Raw genomic sequence first — 27,504 nt, 5'->3', positions numbered from 1 at the left:
GGGTAACTAAGAGAATTATCATAAGAGAGAAGCAGGTTTTGGGGAAACTACCATGAGTTGCCTTTGGGGCTGCTGGCTGGAGGTAGAGCTGTCTCACAGGCGGTTGGATGGAGGGTCCTAGAGCCCAGGAGAAAGATTTGGGCTAGAGAAAGAGCCTTGGGAGATATTGGGCATGCTTGATAGCCCAGGGTGAGTGGGTGAGGAGGACACCCGGCAGGGAATGGTCCCTCGGGAGTTGCTGGAGGGAACTGGGTGGTCAGCACTGCCTCTCCTGGGAGCCTGGTGTGGGGAGGTGGAGTCCGAGAAGTCCAGCAGCTTGCCAGCCACATGCCCAGGGTGGCCTTACCAAGATTAAGCCCATTCATGCCTGATAGAGGCCATTGGTAGCAGAAGTGGAAGAGAGAAGACGCAGAGATCAAGGAAGGAAGGAAGTTTCAGAGAATCAGCCAGTCACTTCCCTCCTGTCATTGTAATAACTCACAAAAAATGCTGGCCAACATTGCACGAAAAGTGCCCTGGTCTGCAGAGAGCCCCAGGCAACTTGAGATTAGAGCTGCTGTTGTGTCCTTATCCCCTCACTCTGTCTGGTCTTGGAGGTCTGCTGTTAGATCTGCCATGAGCCTAGGTCGTACTCAAGGGAGGGGTGTAGGGAGCTTCCTGGGCACTGTGTTCATTTATACTCTAATTGGGTGAACACTCCTGTGAAGTAGTATCATTAGTGGTTAAGTTCTCAGACCATGGAGTCATTCAGACATCCAGGTTTGATGCTCAGCCTACCACTTATTAGCTCGGAGGCTTTGGGCAAGGTTATTTATCCTCTCTGATATCAGTACCCATCTGTCAAACGGGGCTGATAATAGTACTTACGTCATTGGGCTGTTAAATGAGGATTAATTGTGTTAAATGCAGGTAGAGTGTTTAGCTTAGCATCCAGCCCCATGGAAGGGCCCAATCAGTGGTTATAATCATTATCCCTGTTTTACAGATGAGGAAGCTGAGGCTCAGAAAGGCTAAGTGGCTTGCTCAAGGTTATCCTTCCAGGAAAAGTCTTTATGACCTCTCCAGGCTGGCCAGGTAATGAGCCTTTTAGATCTGGAGCTAAACTGACGCAGAAAATGGTCTAGAAGCTGCTCCAGGCAAGATCGATAAATTTATGAAATGGAGATTCCTCCCAAGCACAGTGGCTGTGTTAGAAGCTAGTGTGTTCCCCATCCCCAGAGAAGATGTGTACCCGGGCTTAAAGGCTCTTTGCTGCCCTGCAGTCGAGGTTCTGTGCATTCCCACACCCCAGCAGATGACTGTTACGAACCCCAGGAATGCTGGGAGGCTGCAGTTCCTTGGCAAGGGTAAGCGTGGGCAGCAGAGATGGTCACCCCACCAAACTAGTGCTTCTAGCTATAGGGATGTGCCTCTGGGTCTGTCTTCAGCTCGTATAGCTGTGGTTTGTGAGAATTAAATGAGACGATCCACATACCAGGGCTCAGCATAGCACCCAGCACAAAGCAATGCTCAGTAAATAGTAGTGCCCGTCATGGTCATCACTATTCTTTTTATAAGACTACCACCCTTTTGTTTTCAGATGAGAAAAGGAATAATAGAAAAGGGAAGTGACTAGACAAGGAGTCAGGGGCTTCTTACAATAGAACCTTAGTAATAACAGAGCAAAAGGAATAGGAGACCAAAATTCAAGCTCATGTATTTGGGAGTGTTGAGTTCTAATCTCTTCTCTGCTCCTAATTTAACTGACTGATTTTTCACTCTGTCAGTCAACTGTCCTATCCGTGAAAGTACAGTCTCATTGGATTCCTCTTCTGGATCCAACTGGACCAAAGAGCTAGATTTCATTTTAAAAATAATTTTCTGATCAAATACTGGTTGTTTGAAGAGATCAATAAATTTGACAAAACTTTAGCTAGACTAAGAAAAAGGAGAGAAAACTCAAATTACTAAAATCAGGAAAAGAGGGGATACTACCTACTACTGACCTTATAGAAATAAAAAGGATTATAAGGGAATACTATGAACAACTTTATGCCAACAAATTAAAAAACTTAGATGAAATACAGCAAATTTCTAGAAAGACTCAAACTACCAAAACTGTCTCAAGAAAAAATAGAAAATCTGGATAGACCTTTAACAAGTAAAGAGATTGAATTAGTGATCAAAAAACTATTCCCAAAGAAAAACCCAGAACCAGATGGCTTGACTGGTGAATTATACCAAACATTTAAAGAATTAATAACAATTCTTCACACATTCTTCCAAAAAAAAAAAAAAGATGGGACCAGTCCCCAACCTATCCTATAAGGCCAGGAAGATATAACCATATTAAATATTTATGTACCCAGTGACAGGGCTGCAAGATACATAAAACAGACTTTAACAGAACCGAAAAGTGAGATAGACACCTCCGCAATTATAGTAGGAGACTTCAAAACACCACTTTTGGAGAAGGACAGGACTTCCAGTAAGAAGCTCAATAGAGACATGGAAGACCTAATTGCTACAATCAACCGACTTGACCTCATAGACTTATACAGAACCCTCCACCCAACAGCTGCAAAGTATACTTTTTTTTCTAGTGCACATGGAACATTCTCTAGAATAGATCACATATTAGGTCATAAAACAAAGCTTTGCAGAATCCAAAACATCGAAATATTACAAAGCATCTTCTCAGACCACAGGGCCATAAAAGTAGAAATCAATAAGAGAAAAATCAGGGAAAAGAAATCAAATACTTGGAAACTGAATAATACCCTGCTCAAAAAAGACTGGGTTATAGAAGACATTAAGGAGGGAATAAAAAAATTCGTAGAATGCAACGAGAATGAAACACTTCCTATCAAAACCTCTGGGACACAGGAAAAGCAGTGCTCAGAGGTCAATGTATATCGATAAATGCACATATACGTAAAGAAGAAAGAGCCAAAATCAGAGAACTGTCCCTACAACTTGAACAAATAGAAAGTGAGCAACAAAAGAAACCATCAGGCACCAGAAGAAAACAAATAATAAAAATTAGAGCTGAACTAAATGAATTAGAGAACAGAAAAAACAACTGAAAGAATTAACAAAGCCAAAAGCTGGTTCTTTGAAAAAATTAACAAAATTGATAAACCCATTGGCCAGACTGACTAAAGAAATACAGGAAAGGAAACAAATAACCCAAATAAGAAACGAGATGGGCCACATCACAAGAGACCCAACTGAAATTAAAAGAATCATATCAGATTATTACGAAAAATTGTACTGTAACAAATTTGCAAACTTAGAAGAAATGGATGAATTCCTAGAAAAACACTACCTACCTAAACTAACACAATCAGAAGTAGAACAAGTAAATAGACCCATAACAAAAAAAGAGATTGAAAAGGTAATCAAAAAACTCCCAACAAAAAAAAGCCCTGGCCCGAATGGCTTCACTGCAGACAGAGTTCTACCAAACTTTCAGAGAAGAGTTAACACCACTACTACTGAAGGTATTTCAAAGCATAGAAAATGATGGAATACTACCTAACTCATTCTATGAAGCCACCATATCCCTAATACCAAAACCAGGTAAAGACACCACAAAAAAAGAAAATTACAGACCTATATCCCTCATGAACATAGATGCAAAAATCCTCAACAAAATTCTAGCCAATAGAATTCAACAACATATCGAAAAAATAATCCACCACAACCAAGTGGGATTTATACCAGGTATGCAGGGTTGCAAAGTTGGTTTAATATTAGAAAAACCATTAATGTAATCCACCATATAAATAAAACAAAAGATAAAAAGCACATGATCTTATCAATTGATGCAGAAAAGGCATTTGACAAAGTCCAACACTCATTCATGATACAAACTCTCAGCAAAATAGGAATTGAAGGAAAATTCCTCAACATAATAAAGGGCATCTATTTTTTTTATACAAAGCCAACAGCCAACATCATTCTAAATGTAGAGAGCCTGAAAGCATTTCCCTTGACAACAGGAACCAGACAAGGATGCCCTTTATCACCGCTCTTATACAACATTGTGCTAGAGGTCCTAGCCAGAGCAGTTAGGCTAGGCAAAGAAATAAAGGGCATCCGGATTGGCAAGGAAGAAGTAAAATTATCTCTATTTGCAGATGACATGATCTTATACACAGAAAACCCTAAGGAATCCTCCAGAAAACTACTAAAACTAATAGAAGAGTTCAGCAGAGTCTCAGGTTACAAGATAAACATACAAAAATCCCTTGGATTCCTCTACATCAACAAAAAGAACACCGAAGAGGAAATCACCAAATCAATACCATTCACAGTAGCCCCCAAGAAGATAAAATACTTAGGAATAAATCTTACCAAAGATGTAAAAGACCTATACAAAGAAAACTACAAAGTACTAGTGCAAGAAACTAAAAGGGACCTACATAAGTGAAAAACATACCTTGCTCATGGATAGGAAGACTTAACATAGTAAAAATGTCTATTCTACCCAAAGCCATCTATACATACAATGCACTTCGATCCAAATTCCAATGACATTTTTTAATGTGATGGAGAAACAAATCACCAACTTCATATGGAAGGGAAAGAAGCCTCGGATAAGGAAAGCATTACTGAAAAAGAAGAAGAAAGTGGGAGGCCTCACTCTACCTGATTTTAGAACCTATTATACAGCCACAGTAGTCAAAACAGCCTTGTACTGGTACAACAACAGGCACATAGACCAATGGAACAGAATTGAGAACCCAGATATAAATCCATCCACATATGAGCAGCTGATATTTGACAAAGGCCCAGTGTCAATTAATTGGGGAAAAGATAGTCGTTTTAACAAATGGTGCTGGCATAACTGGATATCCATTTGCAAAAAATGAAACAGGACCCATACCTCACACCATGCACAAAAACTAACTCCAAGTGGATCAAAGACCTTAACATAAAGACTAAAACGATAAAGATCATGGCAGAAAAAATAGGGACATTAGGAGCCCTAATACGAGGCATAAACAGAATACAAAACATTACTAAAAATGATGAAGAGAAACCAGATAACTGGGAGCTCCTAAAAATCAAACACCTATGCTCATCTAAAGACTTCACCAAAAGAGTAAAAAGACCACCTACAGATTGGGAAAAAATTTCAGCTATGACATCTCTGACCATTGCCTGATCTCTAAAATCTATATGATTCTGTTAAAACTCAACCACAAAAAGACAAACAACCCAATCAAAAAGTGGGCAAAAGATGTGAACACGCACTTTCACTAAAGAAGATATTCAGGCAGCTAACAGATATATGAGAAAATGCTCTCGATCATTAGCCATTAGAGAAATGCAAATTAAAACTATGATGAGATTCCATCTCACTCCAACAAGGCTGGCATTAATCCAAAAAACACGAAATAATATTGGAGAGGCTGTGGAGAGATTGGAACTCTTACACACTGCTGGTGGGAATGTAAAATGGTACAACCACTTTGGAAATCTATCTGACATTTTCTTAAAAAGTTAGAAATAGAACTACCGTACAACCCAGAAATCCCACTCCTCGGAATATACCCTAGAGAAATAAGAGCCTTTACACGAACAGATAGATGCACACCCATGTTTACTGCAGCACTGTTTACAATAGCAAAAAGCTGGAAGCAACCAAGGTGTCCATCAACAGATGAATGGTTAAATAAATTATGGTATATTCACACAATGGAATACTACGCATCGATTAAGAACAGTGACAAATCTGTGAAACATTTCATAACATGGAGGAACCTGGAAGGCATTATGCTAAGTGAAATTAGTCAGATGCAAAAGGACAAATACTGTATAAGACCACTATTATAAGTTCTTGAGAAATAGTATAATCTGAGTAGAACACATTCTTTTGTGGTTACGAGATGGCGGAGGGAGGAAGGGTGCGAGAGGGTTGTTTACTGAATAGTTAGTAGATAAGAACTACTTTAGGTGAAGGGAAGGACAATACTCAATACAGGGAAGGTCAGCTCAACTGGACTGGACCAAAAGCAAAGAAGTTTCAGGGATAAACCGAATGCTTCGAAGGTCAGCGGAGCAAGGGTGGGGGTTTGGGGACTATGTCTTAAGGGGACTTCTAAGTCAATTGGCATAATAAATTCTATTATGAAAACATTCTGCATCCCACTTTGAAGTGTGGCATCTGGGGTCTTGGCTAACAAGCGGCCATCTAAGATGCATCAATTGGTCTCAACCCACCTGGATCAAAGAAGAATGAAGAACACCGAAGTCACACGATAACTATGAGCCCAAAACAGAGAGGGCCACATGAACTAGAGACTTACATCATCCTGAGACCAGAAGAACTAGATGGTGCCTGGCCATAACCGATGACTGCCCTGACAGGGAGCACAACAGAGAACCCCTGAGGGAGCAGGAGAACAGTGGGATGCAGACCCCAAATTCTCATAAAAAGACCAGACTTACTGGTAGTGGTTAAGAGCTACAGCTGCTAACCAAAAGGTCAGCAGTTCAAATCCACCAGGCACTCCTCGGAATCTCTATGGGGCAGTTCTACCTTGCCCTATAGGGTCGCTATGAGTCAGAATCAACTGGACAGCACTGGGTTAATGGTCTGACTGACACTAGAAGAATCCCGGCAGTCACGGTCCCTAAATCTTCTGTTGGCCCAGGACAGGAGCCATTCCCGAAGACTACTCATCAGACATGGAAGGACTGGACAATGGGTTGGAGAGAGATGCTGATGAAGAGTGAGCTACTTGTATCAGGTGGACACTTGAGACTGTATTGGCATCTCCTGTCTGGAGGGGAGATAGGAGGGTAGAGAGGGTTAGAAACTGGCAAAACGGTCACAAAAGGAGAGACTGGAAGGAGGGAGCAGGCTGACTCATTAGTGGGAGAGTAAGTGGAAGTATGGAGTAAGGTGTATATAAGCTTATATATGACAGGCTGACTTGATTTGTAAACTTTCACTTAAAACACAATAAAAATTATTTAAAAAAAAATTACTTGACCATATGATGGGAAATTTGGCAGCAATTATGGGTGATGGCTTCACAGCATGACTAATGTATTTGATATCACTCAATTGTGCAACTGAAAAATGTTGAATTGGCACATAATAAAAAATGTTTTAAAAAAGAAAAAAAAAAAAAGAATATCCTTTAGAAGTTCCTTTCATGAGGAACTGCTAGTGGTAAACTCAGTCTTTGTTTGTCGAAAAGTCTTTACTTCACTTTTCTTCTTGGTATTTCATAGAAAATAAAATTCTAAGCACATTGACTATATTATTCCCATGTCTTGCGACTTTCATCATTGGTGTTGTGAAGTTGGCTAATGGTCTAATTGCCATCCCTCTATAAAACACCTCTCTGGCTACTTTGAAAATCAGGTTCTCTTTGACCTTGACATGAATTTTCTTTGATTATTCCTGCTTGGTGTGCTTCTTGAATCTGGGAATTTCTCTTGAATTCTAGAAAACTTTTAGTCATTGTCTCTTTGTTTATTGCCTTTCTTAGTTACTTAGTGCTGCTGTAACAGAAATACCACAAGTGGGTGAATTTAAAGAACAGAAATGTATTTTCTCACGGTTCTGGAGGCTACAAGTCCAAATCAGGGTCTCAACCCTATCAATTCCTTTTGTGAGCTTCTCTACTAATTTCTGGTGTCTGCCATTGATCCTTGGTGTTCCTTTGCTTGTACATGGGTCTTCATATATTGTCTGTCTTCTACCTGTGTGTCTGTGTATCTATTCTACTCTTTTTGTAACTCAGAAGTGATTAGATTTAGAACCCACCCTAATTTCATCTGACCTATTTAACATAAGAAAATCCTGTTTCTAAACAGGTACAGGGACCAGGATTTTTATATATACTTTGGAGGACACAATTCAGTTCATAGCATTGCCTGTCCACATTCTTTCTGCTCTCTCCTTCGGGAACCCTGATTAGATATATCTTAGGATCGTGGTGCTCATATGTAGTCTGAGAACCAACTGTATGAGCATCACCTGGGAGCTTGTTACAAATGTAAATCCCTTACTGAATTAGCATCTCTGGGAATGGGACCAAGGATATGTTTTTTTAATCATCTCTTTTAGTGATTTTAATGCTTAAGTTTTAGAAGAATTGTACAGTTACAGTATTTCATTCTACTTTCTGTGTCTCTTAACCGTCATATTTTTTTATCTCCTACTCTGCTGAGTGACGGGTAATTTATCCAGATCTATCTTTCATTTCACCAGTTTTTCCCATTGGCTGTATCTAATCTGTTATTTGGACACATCATCAGGGATGACCAATTGCCTTTTTTTTTTTTGTAGCTAGAAGAGAAAATTATGTTTGGTAAAGTAGAGGGTCAGCAGAAACAAGGGAAACCCCTGATGAGGTGGATCGACACCAAAGCCTCAACAATGAACTCAAACATGTCAATGATCATGAAGGTGGCACAGGACCAGGCAGACTTTCATTCTGTTATACAAAAGGTTGCCATAAGTCGGAGCCAACTCAACGGCAACTACCAACAGCAACTTTTTCAGCAGGCGTTTTTTTCCTAGCCCACCTGTTCAGAGGGTATGGACCTTTAAGAGTCCCAGCTTTATGTAGGGATCTTAATTCACACTCTTCATTTTGTGTGGACCCACACAGAGAGACCTTGTTTTCTTTCCTCCCTTGCAGCCATGGGTCTGGGTGTCTGGTGTTAGCAGTTGATTCTTGGGCAAGCTCATGTCCCTAGTCAACTTTCACCACAATAATGCTATTAAAAAAAAAAAAAAAAAGACTTCAAAATTCAGTCTCATATAAGAATAAGCATTTAGTCACACGATAACTATGAGCCCAAGAGACAGAAAGGGCCACATGAACCAGAGACTTACATCATCCTGAGACCAGAAGAACTAGATGGTGTCCGGCCACAACCGATGACTGCCCTGACAGGGAGCACAACAGAGAACCCCTGAGGGAGCAGGAGATCAGTGGGGTGCAGACCCCAAATTCTCATAAAAAGACCAGACTTAATGGTCTGACTGTGACTAGAGGAATCCCTGCGGTCATGGTCCCCAAACCTTCTGCTGGCCCAGGATAGGAGCCATTCCCGAAGACAACTCATCAGACATGGAAGGGACTGGACAATGGGTTGGAGAGAGATGCTGACGAAGAGTGAGACACTTGAGACTGTGTTGGCATCTCCTGTCTGGAGGGGAGATAGGAGGGTAGAGAGGGTTAGAAACTGGCAAAATTGTCATGAAGGGAGAGACTGGAAGGAGGGAGCAGGCTGACTCATTAGTGGGAGAGTAAATGGGAGTATGGAGTAAGGTGTATAAAAGCTTATATGTGACAGACTGACTTGATTTGCAAACTTTCACTTAAAGCACAATAAAAATTATTAAAAAAAAAAAATAAGCATTTAGTTCTCACTCATCTGAGTTCAGCTGATCTAGGCTAGGTTCACCTGATCTTGGCTCCAAGCTATTGGTAGCGTTCAGGCCTGCCTCGCATGTCTCTCGTCTTTCATGGACCAGCAGCTGTGTGAGGCATGTTCTTCTCATGATGAAAAGCAAGAGTAGAAGAAGGCAAGCCCAGGTGCAAGCGCATTTTAAGCCTGTGTTCACATCCCACCTGCTAACATCCCACTAGCCAAAGCCAGTCATGGCCATGCCCAAATTCACAAGGGAGAGGGGAGGTGCTGTCCTCCCTGAGGTGGGGGGGGGGGGTGACTGTTTGCTGAACAGTGATCTAATCTACACCTTCATCTTCCTCTTTACTTCCCACTTGAGTTTCAGCTCTTTTTTCTTTTTCAGTCCTGGGGGAGTCCCCTTCCTTTCCTGGGAATTCATCTAGGTGTTTAAAAAATATGATTTGTATTTACCCAGCTTCTAGGTCTTTGTGGAATGAGGATTTTTCAGAGTAATTTGTATACCATGTTGCTAGAAGTACATCTTGCACACAGGGATTAGGTATTAAAGTCAGGACTCTATTAAAGGTCAACAGACACCCAGATCCTCTTCCTTTTTTTGGCCATGCTGTTGCTGCCCTTTAAGGAGTCTTGGTGGTGCAGATGTTTAAGCACTCGGCTGCTAACTGAGATGCTGACCATTCAAACCCACCCAGCAGCTCCACAGGAGAAAAAACCTAGCAGTCTGCTCTGGTAAGGATTACAGCCTAAAGGGCTCTGTGGAGCAGTTCTACTTTGTCACATGCGGTCCCTATGAGTCAGAATCCACTCAGTGGCACCCAACAACAACAACATTCCTGCCCTTTAAGTAAATGCCGTCTTAAAAAAATCAAACCAGTTGCCGTTGAGTCAGTTCCAACTCATGACGACCTCGTGTGTTACATACAGAGTAGAGCTGAGTTCCATAGCGTTTTCTTGGCTATAATCTTCATGGCAACACATCATGAGGCCTTTCTTCCATGGTGCCGCTAGGTGGGTTTGAACCACCAACCTTTTGATTAGTTGAGCACAGACCATTTGTACCAACCCTCTTAATACAGTGTTTTTTAAACTGTTTTGAGCATGAGCCATTGTAAGAAATGCTTTATATATTGCAGACCAGTACACACATATGTAGTTGACAAAGTGCTTCTAACTTTATGAAGTGGGATGCACTCTGATACTTTCTATTTCATTTTTTAAAAGCTGGCCATTATAATAAAGTGATTTTAGTCTCAGTGGGTTTGAAAAACACTGGCCTACTGAACCCATTTAATCATTTTCTTTTCCCTGTTACTAATTTTGGAATATGTCTACTTTTATTTCTTTACAAAGGAAAATAAACTCACTTGGACTGTCTTTTCATCTGACTCATTACAAATTTCTCTGTGGCCAGTGGTCCTAGTCTTTGGTGCTACTTAGCAGCTTCCTGCAAATTAACCGTGTCTCAAGCCTGTATTGTGGCATACACAACCCAGTGCCAGGTGTCAACATGATGCAAGTAGGTCGGAGCCTAGTTCTTAAAGAAATGACATCATCAAGAAGCTTCAGCTAAGCAAATACTTGGCCAAGGCACAACCTGGACATGAAGTGTAGAAAGCTCCTTAGAGGGTGAGAGATGGCTAGTAAAGTCTTCAGTGAGAATAGATCTGAGCAGGGAAGATAGCAACGGTTGAGGAATGCCAGCGGGAGATGTTTGGAACTTCTCTCAGCAGAAGGAAGGAGCTACTGACAGTGTTTGAGCAAGATGTTTGAACCAGGTAGTTACAAGACTGGGTAAAGGCTTCAGGAAAGTTAGTTTGGCAAGTCCGTTCAACATTCATTCAACACATGCATAGTAACGCCTTCTGTGTGCCAGGCCATCTGCGCCCATAAAGATTACAGCCTAGGAAATACTATGGGCAGTTCTACTCTGTCACATGGGGTTGCTATGAGTCAGAATTGACTTGACAGCACACAATAACAACATATGCCAGGCACTGTTCTGGGCATTTGAGATACATTGGTGAACAAGACAGACAAACATCCCTACCCTCATGGAGCTTATAGTCCATCAGCATGTTGGCTGTGGCAGCAGCGAGGGGTGGCGGATTGCAGAGGAGTCAAGCTTATATTGCTTGCTTATGTGAGTGGAAGGTGGTAAGTGTGATGGGAAAATGAAAAAGAGCAGGGCAAGGGGCATGGGGAGTGCCCTGGGTGAGTATGCATCCTGCAGGGAGGCTAGAGTCTGGAAGACCAGTCAGGGCATGGCTAGGTACACGGGGAAGAGGCCTGAGCTCCAGAAGTGGCAGAGGGGACAGGACAACAGGGCTGCTTGTCCACTGAACTGACTTCCCAACCAGCCTCACACTCCTCTGTCTGTTTCTCTTTCAGAAACACAATGTACAACATCCGTGGCAACAAGCAGACCCAAGGAATAAGCCAGGGACCTCCAGGGGAAGATTCTCCACAGAGTAGGGGGCCTCAGAGGGAGGAGCAGCCCTCACCCCCTGACCCCAGCACCCCAGGTGAGCTTCTGCCCAGCTCTGAGCTTTCTTCAGAGACTTTAGAACCCCAGCAAGCAAACTCGTCCCCATGATGCCAGGGCTTGCTAACCAGCATTTGTACATTTGTGTGTCAAAGATAAAACTGTCCAGGTCACTTCCTCAGGACTAGTAGCAATGATTCTGAAGTAAAAAAGAAAAATCTCTCTTGCTTTTTCTTTTCTTCCTTCGTTTTCTTTCTTTCCTTCCTTCCTTCCTTTCTCTCTCTTTCTTTCCCATGGATGGAAGTAGCTGTGTTTCAATAAAGCTTCATTTACAGAAGCAGACTGCAGATTGGACTTAGCCTGCAGGCCCTAATTAGCTGACTCTTGCTCCAGAAGAAATGAAAGGACTATGCAGCACTGAGGTGGTCAGCTGCGGGAAATATGTCTCCAACTTACCTTTTGGAAATAATCAAAAAAGAGTTTGAACTATATGTGGAGACAAGAATAAGGAGTATAGATATTCCATGCTCCTATTAAGGGATAGATCTTTGTTCTTTGGAAATCACCCGTAGGGTTGAGGCAGGATCCTGAAATGAAACCAGGCATCCTGCCAGGGCTTGTGCCTGAGGAGATGGTCTGAGGCAGACAGACCCTTTCAGGTTGGGATTCTAGGGTAGAAGACAGGCACAGTTTAGAGGATGAACTGAAGAACTTGTCTTTCTTCTGGAGACCAGGCTGCCAGCCGACAAGCACGGTGTAAATAACATTTACATAGCCCAGTCGTTCTCAAAGTGATCGCTGGACATGCAGCATCAGCATCACCTAAGAACTTTTAAGAAATCCACATTCTTCAGCCAGGCCCAGACTTATTGAATCAAAAGGTCTAGGAGGAAGGCCCAACTATCTGACTTGTAACAAGTCTCACAGGTGCTTTTGAAACTTGCTCAGGTTTATGAACAACTGATGTCATCAATTATAACATTTGCATTTCTCCTCTTGAGCAGGGAAGGAGCCAGCAGATTCTCCAAAGCCTGTGCCCAAGTCTTCTCTGACCGCCAGTCTCATTCAGAAAGCCAAGCGCCATAACAACACCTTCCCGCTCTTCCCCGAAGGGCTCACACGTAACCGAACCTCCCAGGAGAAGGTAGTGGCCTTGGAGCAGCAGATTCTGATGCTCACCAAGGACTTAAAGTCTCAGAAGGTAAGTTCTGACTCCAGAGATGCCCTAGGCTCCTTCTGGGCCTGGAGCCTTTTGGACAAGGGAGACGTGATCCATAAGCCCAACTGGGCATAAGCCAGTCTGTGGCTTTACAGGCTGAACTTCAGAAGGTTGGAAATGCTGTGCTGCCGATTACTCAACGACATGCTGTGACTTAAACTAGGTGACAAAGGGCTGTCAAGGGCACAGTCACTGGAGACATACTTTAATAGTCGTCTCTTGGACCCTCCAGGAAGGCCGTGCATGGTCTGACCCGACACCCAAAGAGGGATCGTATTTGGCGGGGAGGGGGCCTGGTGGCAGGGTCTGTGAGGGGCCACCGAAGGAGCTGGGAGATTTTTCACTTGGCGGCAGATCACTGGGTGCAGATCTCTAAGGACTGTCAGAGGACAGAGAAAGTAGGCAGGGTCTGTAGCCCCAGGGGCTAAGCCAGGACCAACAAGGGACAGTGACCGGGAGGAAGATTTAATCTAGAGAGAAGTTAATTATTGGAATTACAAGAAGTAAGAACTACATGATCATTGTGGAAAGTCATTGTTTTAGGCATCTAGTGCTGCTATAATAGAAATACCACAAGTGGATGGCTTTAACAAGGAGAAGTTTATCCTCTCGCAGTCTAGTACACCAAAAGTCCAAATTCAGGGTGCCAGCTCCAGTGGAAGGCTTTCTCTCTGTTGGCTCTGGGGGAAGGTCCTTATCATCAATCTTCCCCCATCGAGGAGCTTCTCAGTGCAGGGACCAAAGGACACACTATTCTCCTGGCTCTTGTTTCTTGGTGGTATGGGGTCCCTCTGTCTCTCTGCTCTCTTCTCTCATCTCAAAAGAGATTGGCTCAAGACACAAACCAGTCTTGTAGCTTGAGTCCTGGCACATTAATATAACTGCTGCTAATCCCATCTTATCAACATCATAGAGATAGGATTTACAACGCATAGAAAAATCACATGAGATGACAAAATGGTGGACAATCACACAATATTAGGAACCACGGCCTAGCCAAATTGATACACATATTTTTGGGGGACACAATTCAATCCGTGACAGTGGGTAATTTGCCCAGGGTCGCACAGCTGGAAGAGCCAAGACTGAAGGCTTGACCTCCTCCTCCAGGTTCAGGGCTGTTATCACAGCCCAGGCTGCTTCTTTCATGATCTCCAGAGTGTGGCCCAGTATTAGACACAAGCATAGTAACTACTTTTTGGAGCACATTCCCTGGACCTCCTTACTGTCAAATAAACCACAGGCAACTCTGATATCCATTAAACCAGTATCTATCCCAGATTCCTATATCGCTGGCCCACAAGATTTGGGCATCAGGAGGTAGCACCAGGTGGTTGATTGGCCGGGTGACTCATGCCTCAAAGGTAACAGAATTGCGCCCAGCCTAGACTGGAGGAACCCTCAAAACTATGGCCCTTAGACACCCTTCTAACCTGGAACTGAAACCATTTCTGGAGATCACCTTTCAGCCAAATTATAAACAGGCCTATAAAATAAAGAATGACATGCATGAGAAAAGTACTTCTTAAACAATCATCCATATGAGTCCAAAAGGGCAACATCTGCCCAAAAGCAAAGATAAGAAGGCAGGAAAGCTGGACGAATGGAAATGGGGAAGTCAGGGGAGTAATGGTAAGAGTACTGACACATTGCAAAATTGCAACCAATGTCACGGAACAATTTGTGTATAAACTATTGAATGGGAAACGAATTTGCTCTGTAAACCTTCACCTAAAGCACACACACATACGCGCTCACACACACACGCACACACACACACACACAAAAAGGGATTGCATCCAGCCTGAGGGCTGTCTGTACTAGCAGATGGAAGGCTGTCACCTGCGGTTATGTTGGCCATCTGTTGGCTGCGGAAATGCTGAACCCGTCCAGGGCCCTGCCTGGGGCCCTCTGGGGCTGCCTTAGCTCATTCAGGATTACTTGGTTGAGACACCTAATTGGTTTAGGAAACATGGGGGAGCGCAGCGATGTATGGCCTCTTACTTCCCTAGAAGTCCAGGCTGAGATGTGGGAGTGTACTTCCCCCACCCTGGGCCTTGAAATCATGGTGGAATAGGAGGGGCACTTGGCTCGCCACCTTTCTTGTCCTCATAGAAGTCTTTGTGGTGTACAGATCGTTATCTCCGTCTTACAGTGGGAAAGCTGAGGAACAGTGCAGTGACCTGCCAAGGCCCCCCTCTTTAGAAGTGGATCTGGGATGGGAATCCAGGACTGTATAACTACAAAGCCTGTGTTCGTTCGCCTGCATCCAGTGAGCCTTTCAGACATCAGTGGCAGAAACGCTGGGCTTCTGGTCCAGTGCTCGTAGTCCAGCCACTGTGGGGCCCACCCACCTTGAGTTTTAGTTAATGGTGAAAGTATCAACTCTTTAATAAGATAAAGGATTATTTTTTAAAAGACAATTTATTGGCTTTTAAAATTCTAAATAAAATGACAATTTATGGCCAGTTATCAAAGTCTAAGATGGGCCAAGCTACAATTTGTTTAAGAAGTGTTAAAAATACTACTGATCAGCTCTTCCATTTCTAAGAATTGATCCTAAGGCATTGCTTATAATTGTGGGAATTGGAAACAACCTAAATGTCCATCATGAGGGGGTTGGATTAAGGAAATTGTGGCACGTGCATACACAGAATACTCTTCAGCTGTTTGAAATGATGTTACTGACCTAGAGAGATGCCATAACATAAGGACAAAAGCAGCTTCAAAAATGCAATGCATCGCAGGCTTCCCTGTTTGTTTTTTAATATTTCTATATGGTATGAGGAGCCCTGGTGGTGCAGTGGTTAGGAGCTCGGCTGCTAACCAAAAGGTCAGCAGTTTGACTCCACCAGCTGCTCCTTGGAAACCCTATGGGGTAGTTCTACTCTGTCCTGTAGGGCTGCTCTAAGTCAGAATTGACTGGACAGCAATGGATTTATATGGTATGTGTGTACAGAAATGTAGCCAGCTTCTAACATTGCATGTGTAGCCTGGCATGGGACTTCTGCTGCTTAGACAGTGATAAAACAAAAAACGTCACCCGTCTTTAACTGCCTTTGTCACCAATCTCTCGTCTTGCTCTCATTGTGCTTTGCTAATTTACATCTATGAGAGTCCTAAGAAACATATCAGTATATTATCTTTAAAAAGATGAGAATTTTTTTCTTTTGAGAATGTACTAATGGAGTCAACGTATACCTGTTCTACATGCATTTTTAAAAGTATGGAAAAATGCATATCAAAGGCTTAATGCTAGTTCTTTGTAAGTGGTAGACTTATATTTCTTGATGCAGTCAAAATTTTTGTAAGAAACATGAATTTTTTTATGATCAGGAAAAAAGCAATACAGCTATTTCCATTTTTTAAAGTAATTAAAAAATGGAGAAAGTGTTTCATTGCCAAATCCATTAACTACACAGAATGGAGAAGTGAAAGGGTCCTGCAGCTGTTATGGGCATGCATGGGGACCTACCTTGTCCCTTTAGACCTCTCCCTTCTCCTTTCCTGAGTTTCAGTGATACGTGACAGCAGGGCCATTGGACCTATTGGCCTTTTCAGCCTCCAGGTTTTCTGAATCCACGACCCATTCCCACTGCTCCTCTTCCCAGCTCCTCGCCTCACATGTTCTGCTCAGGCTCCGTCTCTCTCCCCTGCTTCCTTTCACCCACTTCTGACTCATTCTAGTGCACGGATTTTAGGGCTGGGACAGAGGCTCCTGGGCTGGGGTCTTGGTCTGGGATTTTGAAGGCCAGATGTGGGATCGGGGAGATGACTAGATGTAATGAAATGGGCTCTCCCAAAGTTGGGGAAATCATCTGATTCTGATCCTCGGCAAGTCTGAACAGTTGTGTCTGTGGGTTATTCCACCAGGGAAGGAGGGCAGGCTTGCTTGAAGGCAGTTACCCAAGGTAATCTCCAGTTATCTTGATTATCCTGGAGCCACAGGAATGTTAATCTCTCTCAGCTGAGCCTTGGGACGCTGACCGCTTTGTTCCAAACATTCCAGTTTGATTTGCAACCAACCCTCCCACCCCACCTTCCAGCCGCACCCAAAGACTTGCACAGCTGCCCACAGGCTCTTTCCTTCCCCCAGGCCTTTGCTCAAGCTGTTAGCTCTGCCTTATCTGCACCTTCCTCCCACACCCTCATCTCACCTGGTGCATGACCCTCTCTGGCCTTCTCATTCTGCATGGCTCAAAATAAACTGCTCACCTTACTATGCAATGTACTGGTCTCCCCCCAGCCCCCACCACAGGCAGAAGTCGTTGCTCCCTGCCCTGGGCTGCCACTATCACCCTTGCTTCCCTCCTGCAGCAGCACATCGTTCCATTGCAGTGGTTCACCTTCCCTCTCAACAGCCTTTGCAGTTATTGAAGGCTAGAACTGTGACTGGCCCCCTCTGGGCCCCAGCATCGGTATGGGGCCTGGACTGAGCGAGTGCTTGATAAAGGTTGGATAGATGAATTGATAGCTGGACGGATGGATGGGAGAGAGAACGAATGAACCAGAGAAAAAGTCTGGTCACTAGTACTGAGATATCAGAAGACACATGCTAATGTGTTCTAGTCATGATTTTTGGCAATTCTTCTCCTTTGGGAATTGTTCTTTTCAAATAACCCTCTCCAGCTGATCCATTTATTTGAATGTTTTGGGGTGGGTATAGTTGCCTTGTTCTCTAGGAGATCCTGTTTTTCTGAATGAGGCTGTAATTGGGATACCTGTTGCTATCAAGTCAATTCCGACTCATACCGTCCCTATAGGACAGAGTAGAACTGCCCCATAGGGTTTCCAAGGAGTGGCTGGTGGATTCAAACTGCTAACCTTTTGGTTAGCAGCAGTTCTTAACCACTGTGCCACCACAGCTCCCTGTCATAGAGCACGCAGTATGGTCAAAAGGCCCTACCCCTGAAATCAAGGGCCAGATCTGAGGTTCATGCACAGCTGGCTTCCAGGCTGCCTGGCTTCTGATCTTGGCCCTAAATGAATCCACATCCCTTCTTTGGGGTAGGACAGGTCCCAAAGTCCTGAGGAGATTGAAGGCTTGAAGGTGCAGGGAGCTGTTTCTAGGTGAATCAAGTGCCTGTGTGGAGGAATAAATCAAGGTCTGTTGCTAACTCTCTGTGCTTCCCTGCACCAGCCTTGTAGGCATAATTTGGTGGGCTAGGGGCTGGGCACAAATAGATTGAATAGGGCTATCTGTGTATGACTTGCTGTGGGTACTACTCTTGTTTCCTCTCTAATGCGGGGCCAGCTCAGTTGGTAATGACAGCTTGGATCTGGTATTGAGAGGGATTCTGAGACCTCAACTAGGTTTGACAGGAAGGGCATGCCAGGATGCATTAGTAATGTCTGCACAGGAGCGAGAGGGAAGAGCAGTGCACATGTGCTACTTAGCTGGCATTCCAGCTTTACCACTGATAGCCTTGGGAGTCTGGAAACTTAGGGTTCAATTCCGCTCTACTGAGTCTCGGTGTGTTCATCCCTAAAATGGAGGTGTAGTAGGGCTAAGCTGCTGTAACAAAGAAGCCTGAAAGTACTGTGGCCTGAAACAAGTTTCTCTCTCTCATATAGTGAAGAGCCCAAAGGTCAATGAGCTGTTCTGAGCTGGTGGGGCTTCCTGCTTGTGAATCCATGGTGGCTGCTCTAGTTCTTGCCATTTCCCAGCCAGAAGGAAGGGGGGCTGGACCAGGGGAGCATATGTCTGGTGTGTGTCTAGTGGTTCTAAAGCTGCCCACATCACTTCTCATATCCCACTAGGCAGAATAGTCACATGGCTACACCTAGTTCTGAGGTTGGCTGGGAAATGTAGTCTTTAGCTGGGGAACTCTGTGTCTGGCAAAAATGCTCTTAAACAGGAGAAAATCGGTCTTGGGATGAGATCTCCCAGCAGGAGCTGATGCTGGCCACCTCTCAGAGTATTTGGAGAACTGTTGATAACATGTGCCCACGTCTGGCACCTAAGAGTCCCTCCCCGAATTCAAAGGTGCTTCCCTTTCCCTGTCCAGGAGCTGGTGAAGATCTTGCACAAGGCGCTGGAGGCTGCCCAGCAGGAGAAGAGGGCATCCAGCGCGTACCTGATGGCAGCCGGGGATGAGGACCGGCTGGAGCTGGTGCGGCACAAGGTGCGGCAGATCGCAGAGCTGAGCAGCCAGGTGGAGGCCCTGGAGCAGGAGCGGGTGAGCCTGGCGCAGACGGTGAGCCTGCGGGAGCAGCAGGCGCAGGAGCTGCAGCGGCAGGTGCAGGAGCTGCAGCGGCAGGTGCAGCTGCTCGTGGACAAGAACCAGGCCAAAGAGCAAATCATCTGTAAGCTCTGTGAGAAGGTCACGCAGGACTTCATGAACCCCCCCAGCTATTCCCCCGTGCCCCTAGATGCTGCCGACAGGGACTGCCTGAGCCAGCGGGAGAAGATGGAGCAGCTGAAGGTAGGGTCCCCTACCTCTAGGCCCTGCCAGCTCTCTCCCTGGGCCCTGTAGGTTTTCTAGATGGAACAAGGATAACCCTTAATGCTGGAATATTCATATTTCAAATAGATGTTGTTAGAAGTATTGCCACACTCTTCTCACTTCTTCAACCTGAGGCCCCAAAGTAACTTGAACTTTTTATGATGACTTGGGCTGAAGAATGAAGGTGTCTCTAGATGATCAAACTAGAGATAAAAGAGCTCAAGATGGAGCCAGAACTCCTACATTCTAGAATAGCTAAGTCCAGGGCCTGGCCTGCTCAGCCTCCTTAATGCCGCTCTGATGCCCTCAGGAGCCCCCGAGGTGGGAGGGTGGCCCTCCCTGCAGGGCTACACACAGTACAGGGGACCTGTGGCTGGCTGTGGCATGCTCATAATAGAAGCAGTAATCACTGTTCCCACTTTTAGAATGTTTGCTCTGTGTCAGGCACTTCCCTAAGTGACTTGCTTACATCATCTCACTTAATCCTTGCACCGGCCCTACGAGCAGTCACTTTTATGCTGCCCATTTTACAGATGAGAACACTGAGGCTGAGAGAGGCTATATAACTTGCCCAGGGTCACGTGCTAAAGAAGCAGGGGAACTGGAGTGGGGTTGGGGCACATGTCTGCAGACTGGTCAGCCTGCTCTGCTGCCTCCTAACTCCTTTGCCCCTTCCAGCTGCTGCCACCATCCTTGTCTCACCCTTCCTTCACCTTCTCTGTCCTATCTCTCCCTCATCCCACAGGGACAGATGGCAACACTGGGGGAATGAACTTGATTTTACATGTGGTACCTGTCATGGGAGGGTTGACAGGAGCTGCCAGACTGCCGGGACCTGAGGCTGTAGACAGACATTCATAGGCCCACTTTCCCTAAAGGAAGCCACATAGCCTGGGCCAGTCCTGACCTGCACCATGCCATTCACAACCATGCAGGTTGATGCACATACAACCATGGAAACTCTCATGGTGCTGTATCAAGGAACTGCTGTGGAAACAGAAGGAAGGGAGGAAGGAAACAGGAAGCTTTTGAGAGAACCAGTGAGCAGTGCAGTACAGTGGTCACTGCCCAAGCTTTGAGCTCAGACAGACCTGTGTTTGAATCCTGGCGCTGTCTCTTACTAGCTATGTGACCTTGGGCAACTTATCTCACCTGTATGTAAAATCAGCTGATGATTCCTACCTCAGAGTTGTTAGAAGATAACATAAAACCCAGACTACCTCCCCTTTTCTTTTTTTCAGCAGGTACTGAAAAGCCACAGAATCACTAGCTGAATATCTTTTCCCCTTATTTAGTCTGAAATTATGAGACATTGATGGTTCAGTGGTAGAATTCTTGCCTTCCATGCAGGAGACATGGGTCCAATTCCTGGCCAGTACACTTCGAGAGCAGCCACCACCCTGTGTCATTAAAGGCTTGCATATTGCTATGAGGCTGAACAGGTCTCAGCAGAGCTTCCAGACTAAGATGGACTAGGAAGAAAGGCCTGGCAATCTGCTTCTAAAAATCAGCCAGTGAAAACCTTATGGCTCACAATGGAACATTGTCCAGTCCTCAGCCAGTCATGGGAATGGTGCAGGACCGGGCAGTGTTCATTCTGTTGTGTATGGGGTTGCCGTGAGTCAGGGCTGACTTAAAGGCAGCTGACAACAAGAAGAAATCTGAAATTAGAGATTCTTTTGGTTAAAATACATTAAAAAACACCTTTCAAATGCAGATACAGCTAAATTATCGAGAAGGCTCTCCTTCGCACAGCAGTAAATATCGCTTCCATCAGATTGCTCTCCTAAGCTACCTTAGCTGTTTTCCTCTTTCTGCCCATTCTGCTGGAATCCACTGTTCAAGACCCAGTAAAGCAGCACAGGGATCAGAGAAATCGTTTCACCGGATGCTTCCGGACTGCCCCAGAGAGCTGATTATAACCATGGACTCACCTCTGAGCCTGAGTGCGAATTTCCATGCTCAGGAATTGCATTTATCAGTGAGTCCCAACATGAAGGGACTGGGCATCTGACTTACGGTGGCCAAATGCACACTTGCAGATGATTGTCCGGGGCTGTGTTTTGTGCCAGAAAAAATTGCATGTGCTAAAAGTTCCTTATATTTTTAGCCTTTAAATGTCTTATCTTGAAAAAATATGTAACCACCCCCCAAAAAATCAAACCCATTGCTGTCGAGTCAGTTCGGACTCATGGCAACTCCATGTGTTAGAGAGTACAACAGCTCCATAGGGTTTTCTTGGCTCTAATCTTTATGGAAGCAGGTCACCAGGCCTTTCTTCTGCAACTCGGCTGGGTGGGTTCAAACCACCAACCTTTACGTTAGTAGTCTAGTGTAAACTATTTGCACCACCCAGAGACCCATCAAAAACCCATTGTTTCTAAATCTCGGGGCCAACCTTGTTCACATTTCTTGCTTGCCCCATGAGTGAGAATACCCAGCTTTAGAGAAAGCCCCTCTTGTTTTTGAAACTCCTAGTTTGAGAATAGAATTACTGATCTCTTGACTTTCTATCAGAGCTGGCAAGAGATGGGCGATCTAGATTGCCCCCCACATTTTCAGAGAAGGACAGCTGGCCCCAGAGGGGAAGGACTGACCCAGGTCCTTCTGCAAGAGCAGCAGGACTGCCCGAGAGCCAGGTCTTCCCCACCCACCCACTCCCTTCCCCACTCAGCACAAGGGCCGGTCCAGGGGACATCTCCTGACGAGATCCCTGCGAAGGTAGGCAGGCAGCTCTCCTCCTCCCATGTCGCTTCTCTCTGGTCATCTTTCTTCCTTCTCCTGCCTGTCATGTGGATTTTCTCTTCTCTGAGGTCTCTCTTTTTTCCTCTCTACAGTCCTGAGCCAAGAAGAGCCCTCAAGGTAGGGAAACGAGCTGAATGGGAAGGGGGCTTTACCAGGTGCCACCCCCACTCACACCTGCTGCTGCTCCAAGTGCTGCTCACACTTGCCCTCCCTGTCTGCATGGTCCGTGTCTTCCCTGGGGCTACAGACTGGGGTGCAGTACGCCACAAGTCCAAAGCCTTGGAAATGCCAGTGAGAAACTGCTGGGCCTGGGATGAGGGAGGGCTGGTAATAAGGAGGCAGAGCCAAGTAGCGTTGTGGACAGACTCTAGTATGAGAGTCAGATAAGCTTTCACTCAGCAGTATTTCTTGAGCACCTACTATTGGCTAGGAGCCCTGGTGATTCAGTGGTTAAGAGCTCAGCTGCTAACCGAAAGGTCAGCAGCTCCGATCCACCAGCCACTCCTAGGAAACCCTATAGGGCAGCTCTGGTCTGTCCGATAGGGTTGCTATGAGTCAGCATCAACTCAACAGCAACGGTTACTATGAGCTAAACACATCTGAGTTTGGCTTCTGACTCTCTTTTGCACCAGCTGTGTGACTGAGGGGAAGTTACCTTCTCTGTGCCTCATTTGTAAAATGGAAATTTTAATACTTTGATACAGTCATGCATCACATAATGTCCCTTCAGGGAACATCCAACTGCATATGTGTCTGTGGTCCCATAAGGTTATAATAAAAAACAAAAAAACAAACAAAAAAAAAACCCATTGCTGATGAGTTGATGCTGACTCATAGTGACCCTGTAACCCTATAGGACAGAGAAGAACTGCCCTGTAGGGTTTCCAAGAAGCAGCTGGTGGATTCGAACTGCCAACCTTTTGATTAGCAGCCAAACACTTTAACCACTGTGCCACCAAGGTTCCAAGATTATAATAGAGTTCAGAAATCCTGATCGGAGAACTGGATGCAGTGGATTTAGGCATGTTGCACTGGACTATCACAAAGACCCTCAAAAACAAAAAATTCTCCAAGCTGTTAAAGGATTGGCTCCACTGAAAGCTATGAAGCTAATGAAAATGTGAGAGGAACCTATATCAGATAAGGAGGAATTGCTAATGACATGGCTTGAGTAGCAGACACAAAAGCGAATCCCTCTCAGCATGGTGACTACCAATGCTAAGGCACAAAGCTTGTTGGAGATGCCTAAAGAAGAAGCAGGATCAGACTAAGATAACAAGTTTAGTGCTAGCTCTGAGTGGTTCAATGTGAAGGTGAGTGGTGAGTCAGCAAGTGTTGATGCAAAGGCAACGGAAGAATTGGTTGAAACCTTAGATTAATTATAAAAAAAAATTATAGAAGGAAGTTATTTGCCTCAGCAAATTTTTAATGTGGATGAAACATCCTTATTCTGGAAGCAAATGCCTAAAAGGACCTTCATCCACAGCAAGGTGTTTGCACAGCATCCAAATTGTGTAACATCCTGTTTCACAGAACATACTGTGGACATTAAGTACGGCTTGACTGTACTTAGCTCCCAGTATTGTGGTGAAGATTAAACAAAATAACATGTGAGGGAAATGAGCCTGGCACTCAGGCAGCAATAGATCCTTTCCACCCTTGCCTGGGAACTTGTCGCATTCCCCCAGGTGTCTGGGAAGAGTCCACACTAGCCACAGTGGAATCTCTCAGCAGGCGGGGGAGCACGGTGGGTGAGAGTTGCTCTCAAGGTGTGAGAATTCAGTGAGGAAACCAGCACTTGCCACATGCCAGGCACTGTTCTGAGATGTTTGCACGTTTTAATTTACCTAATCCTTCCAACAGCCCCTTCGGTTAGTTATTACCCTCATTTCCCAGATGAGGGAACGAGGCCCAGAAAGGTTAAATAACCTGTCCGGGGTCTGGAGTGGTAAGGCAGTGTGGGCCCACGGTCCATGCTCTGCCCACCAGGCGGTACCAGCACATGGGCAGCACCAGCATCTCTGATGGCGTTGTTGTTCTGTCAAGTAGGAGAGATCAAACAAGCCTGCATGCATTCAGCCAGAAGGGTACGAAGAACAGCCCTGAAGGGTAGGGACTACTAGAGTGTTGGCATCCAAGTGGATTCCAGCTGGGAGGGCGCTGAGAGGGTACGTAGGCAGTAAGTGTAGTGGTTAGGACTCGGCTTAGGATGCAGACAGACCTGGGCTCGAGTCACAGCGCTGCCTTGTATAAGCTGTGTGACCTTGGGCCAGGTACTGGTTCTTTCAGCGCCTCAGAGACCTTATCTGTGTGAGGGGATATGAAAGGACATTCCTTCTAGAGTTGCTGGAAGGATTAAATGAGACATTGTGCTCTTTGTGGTGTGAGGTGCGCATTATGGGCTTGAAGGTTATTGGTGGTGGTGCAGGGAGTTTGCACAGTCTCTGCGTGCGTAAGTTTTTGAAATGTCCAGATGCTAAAATGTGAGGCTGTCGTGGGAGTGGGGGCGTGGTCCTGGAAATACTGATGCTCACAGGGGGTTGGTCCTCGGACTGCAAATATGAGGATTCTTACCAATCCCACCATCCCCTTCCACATGAAGATAGTGAAATGGGGGCAGTAGCAGGGAAGCAGGCAGAGACTGGCACTCACCACAGCATTTCTTAGAGGCCAGAACATGGGTTTTGATGCCTCATACAAGGGCATGTTTGGAGAGGAGGGGGAGGAAGACACATCTGGGACCTCCCTGGGTTCTGGCCAGGAAGCTGAAATGGGGCCAGCAGAGAGCAGGCTCAGCTTGAGGACAGCCTTCCAGCCTAGGCATAGTCAGGGAGGCAAAAGCAGGGTGGGGTCAGAGTAGGGGGTCCCACAGAGAGCACCAGTGGAATGGTGAGAGGCCACATGATGAAGTCAGCTCGGGATGTGTATTTCCAGCTGCAGGAGCCCTGGGTCCTAGGCCATCCGGAGTGTTAGCTGTCTAGGTGGAGCACAGCAGACCCTGGGCTGCGAGGTCCCTTGGAGATCATCTCGACCAGAGTGAAGACCCACTCGGAGCTGTGCCCACGTGACCTGCTAATGAAGTGCCACAGGCTTATGTCATGTTCTTTATTTCCAGATAAATCACAGCCTGTCCAAGGCCACCCCTGCAATGGCATCTCTCACTCTCACCTACAGCCCAGTATGTTTTCTTGAGTGCAAGAGAAAGGAATTGAGTTTCAACTAGTAAATACCCTGGAATTGCTCATTATAGCCGTGAGCATATGTTGCATGTTTGAATGGCTTGGTAATGTCCACCCAAGCAGAATAAAGGGTGAGAACCATTTCTGTAGCCAGCCCTTTTCTGAGGCTTAGGTTGCAACTTGAACCTCCTGAGTGCTTGTCCCACTTCTCCGTATATGCCCCAGCAGCAGGGATCTCACTCCTTCTACTGGACAGCTTGCAAAGGGAAAACTCTAGGCTCAGTGATGTTCATCACAGCATGATTTACAATAAAAAACAAACCGAAAACACCTAGGGCTCAAATCAAAAAACAACAGAAGGAATCATCTGTATGAGACCAAACGGTCAACATTTACTCCAAAGCAAAGATTAGAAGGTAGGAGAGGACAGAGAAGCTAGGATAATGGAAACAGAACAAGCGGAATGGAAATAAATGAGAATGCTGACACGTTGTGAAAAATATAACCAGTGCCACTGAACAATATGTATGTTGTTAGGTGCTGCCAAGTTGGTTCCCACTCATAGCAACACTATATACAACAGAGCGAAACACTGCCCATTCCTGCCCCATCCTGACAGTCGTTGCTGTGGTTGAGCCCATTGTTGCAGCCACTGTGTAAGTCCATCTCATCAGTGGTCTTTCTCTTTTTCACTGCCCCTCTCCCCTACCAAGCATGATGTCCTTCTCCAGGGACTGGTCCCTCCTTATAATATGTCCAAACTACGAGAGATGAGTCTCCACGTCCTCACTTCCAAGGAGCACTCTGGCTGCACTTCTTTCAAGACTTGTTCATTCTCCTGACAGTCCATGGTATATTCAATATTCTTCACCAGCACCGTAATTCAAAAACATCAGCTCTTTGGTCGTCCTTATTCATTGTCCAGCTTTTGCACGCATATGAGGCGATTGAAAGTACCATGGCTTGGGTCAGGCACGCCTTAGTCCTCAAAGTGACATCTTTGCTTCTTAGCACTTTAAAGAGGTACTTTTGCAGCACATTTGCCCAGTACAACACATAGTCTGATTTCTTGACTGCTGCTTCCGTGGAGGTTGATTGTGGATCCAAGTAAAATGAAATTCTTGACAACTGCAATCTTTTCTCTGTTTATCATGATGTTGCTTATTGGTCCAATTCTGGGGATTTTTGTTTTCTTTATGTTGAGGTGTAATCCATACTGAAGGCTATAGTGTTTGATCTTCATCAGTAAGTGCTTTAAGTCCTCTTCACTTTCAGCAGGCGAGGTTGTGTCATCTGCATATCGCAGGTTGTTAATGAGTATCCCTTCAATCCTGATGTTCTGTTCTTGTTCCTATAGTCGCTTCTCAAATTATTTGCTCAGCATACAGATTGAGTAAGTATGGTGAAAGGATACAACCCTGTTGCCCATCTTTCCTGACTTTAAACCACGCAGTATCCCCTTGTTCTGTTTGAACAGCTGCTTCTTGATCTGTGTGCAGGTTCTTCATGAACACAATTAAGTGTTCTGGAATTCCCACTCTTTGTAACATTATCCATAATTTGTTATGATCCACACAGTCAGATGCCTTTGGATAGTCAGTAAAACACAGGTATACATCTTCCTGTTATTCTGTGCTTTCAGGCAGGAGCCATTTGACATCAGCAGTGGTATCCCTCATTCCATGTCCTCTGAATCCGACTTGAGTTTCTGGCAGTTCTTTTTCAGTCTACTGCTGCAACAATTTTTAAATTATTGTCAGCAAAATTTTACTTGTATGTGATATTAATGATACTGTTCTGTAATTTCTGCATTCTATTGGGTCACCTTTCTTTGAAATGGGCACAAATATGGATCTCTTTGTCAGTTGGCCAGGTAGCTGTCTTCCAGATTTCTTGGCATAGAGTGAGCACCTCCAGCTGTGCACCCATTTGTTGAAACATCTCAATTGCTATTCTGTCAATTCCTGGAGCCTTGTTTTTCACCAGTGCCTTCAGTGAAGCTTGTGCCTTCAGTATCATCGGTTCTTGATCATATGCTGCCTCCTG

General features: G+C 45.0%; 1 protein-coding gene across 5 annotated transcripts in view; it reads left to right on the top strand.

Annotated features, from left to right (window-relative positions):
• TBC1D2 (TBC1 domain family member 2) overlaps positions 1–27,504 on the top strand; it is a 56,291-nt gene that overhangs the window by 14,198 nt on the left and 14,589 nt on the right. For 4 of the 5 annotated variants that reach the window (XM_049895806.1, XM_049895807.1, XM_049895808.1 and 1 more), the window contains 3 exons: positions 11,776–11,909; positions 12,874–13,070; positions 19,097–19,513. In XM_049895806.1, coding sequence (XP_049751763.1) covers positions 11,776–11,909; positions 12,874–13,070; positions 19,097–19,513 — 748 coding nt within the window. The other variant, XM_049895810.1, reaches the window with a different exon arrangement.

Source organism: Elephas maximus, chromosome 9 (genome assembly GCF_024166365.1).
Source record: "Elephas maximus indicus isolate mEleMax1 chromosome 9, mEleMax1 primary haplotype, whole genome shotgun sequence".
Classification (NCBI taxonomy): domain Eukaryota; kingdom Metazoa; phylum Chordata; class Mammalia; order Proboscidea; family Elephantidae; genus Elephas; species Elephas maximus.
This window is presented reverse-complemented; position numbering and strand designations above follow the sequence as displayed.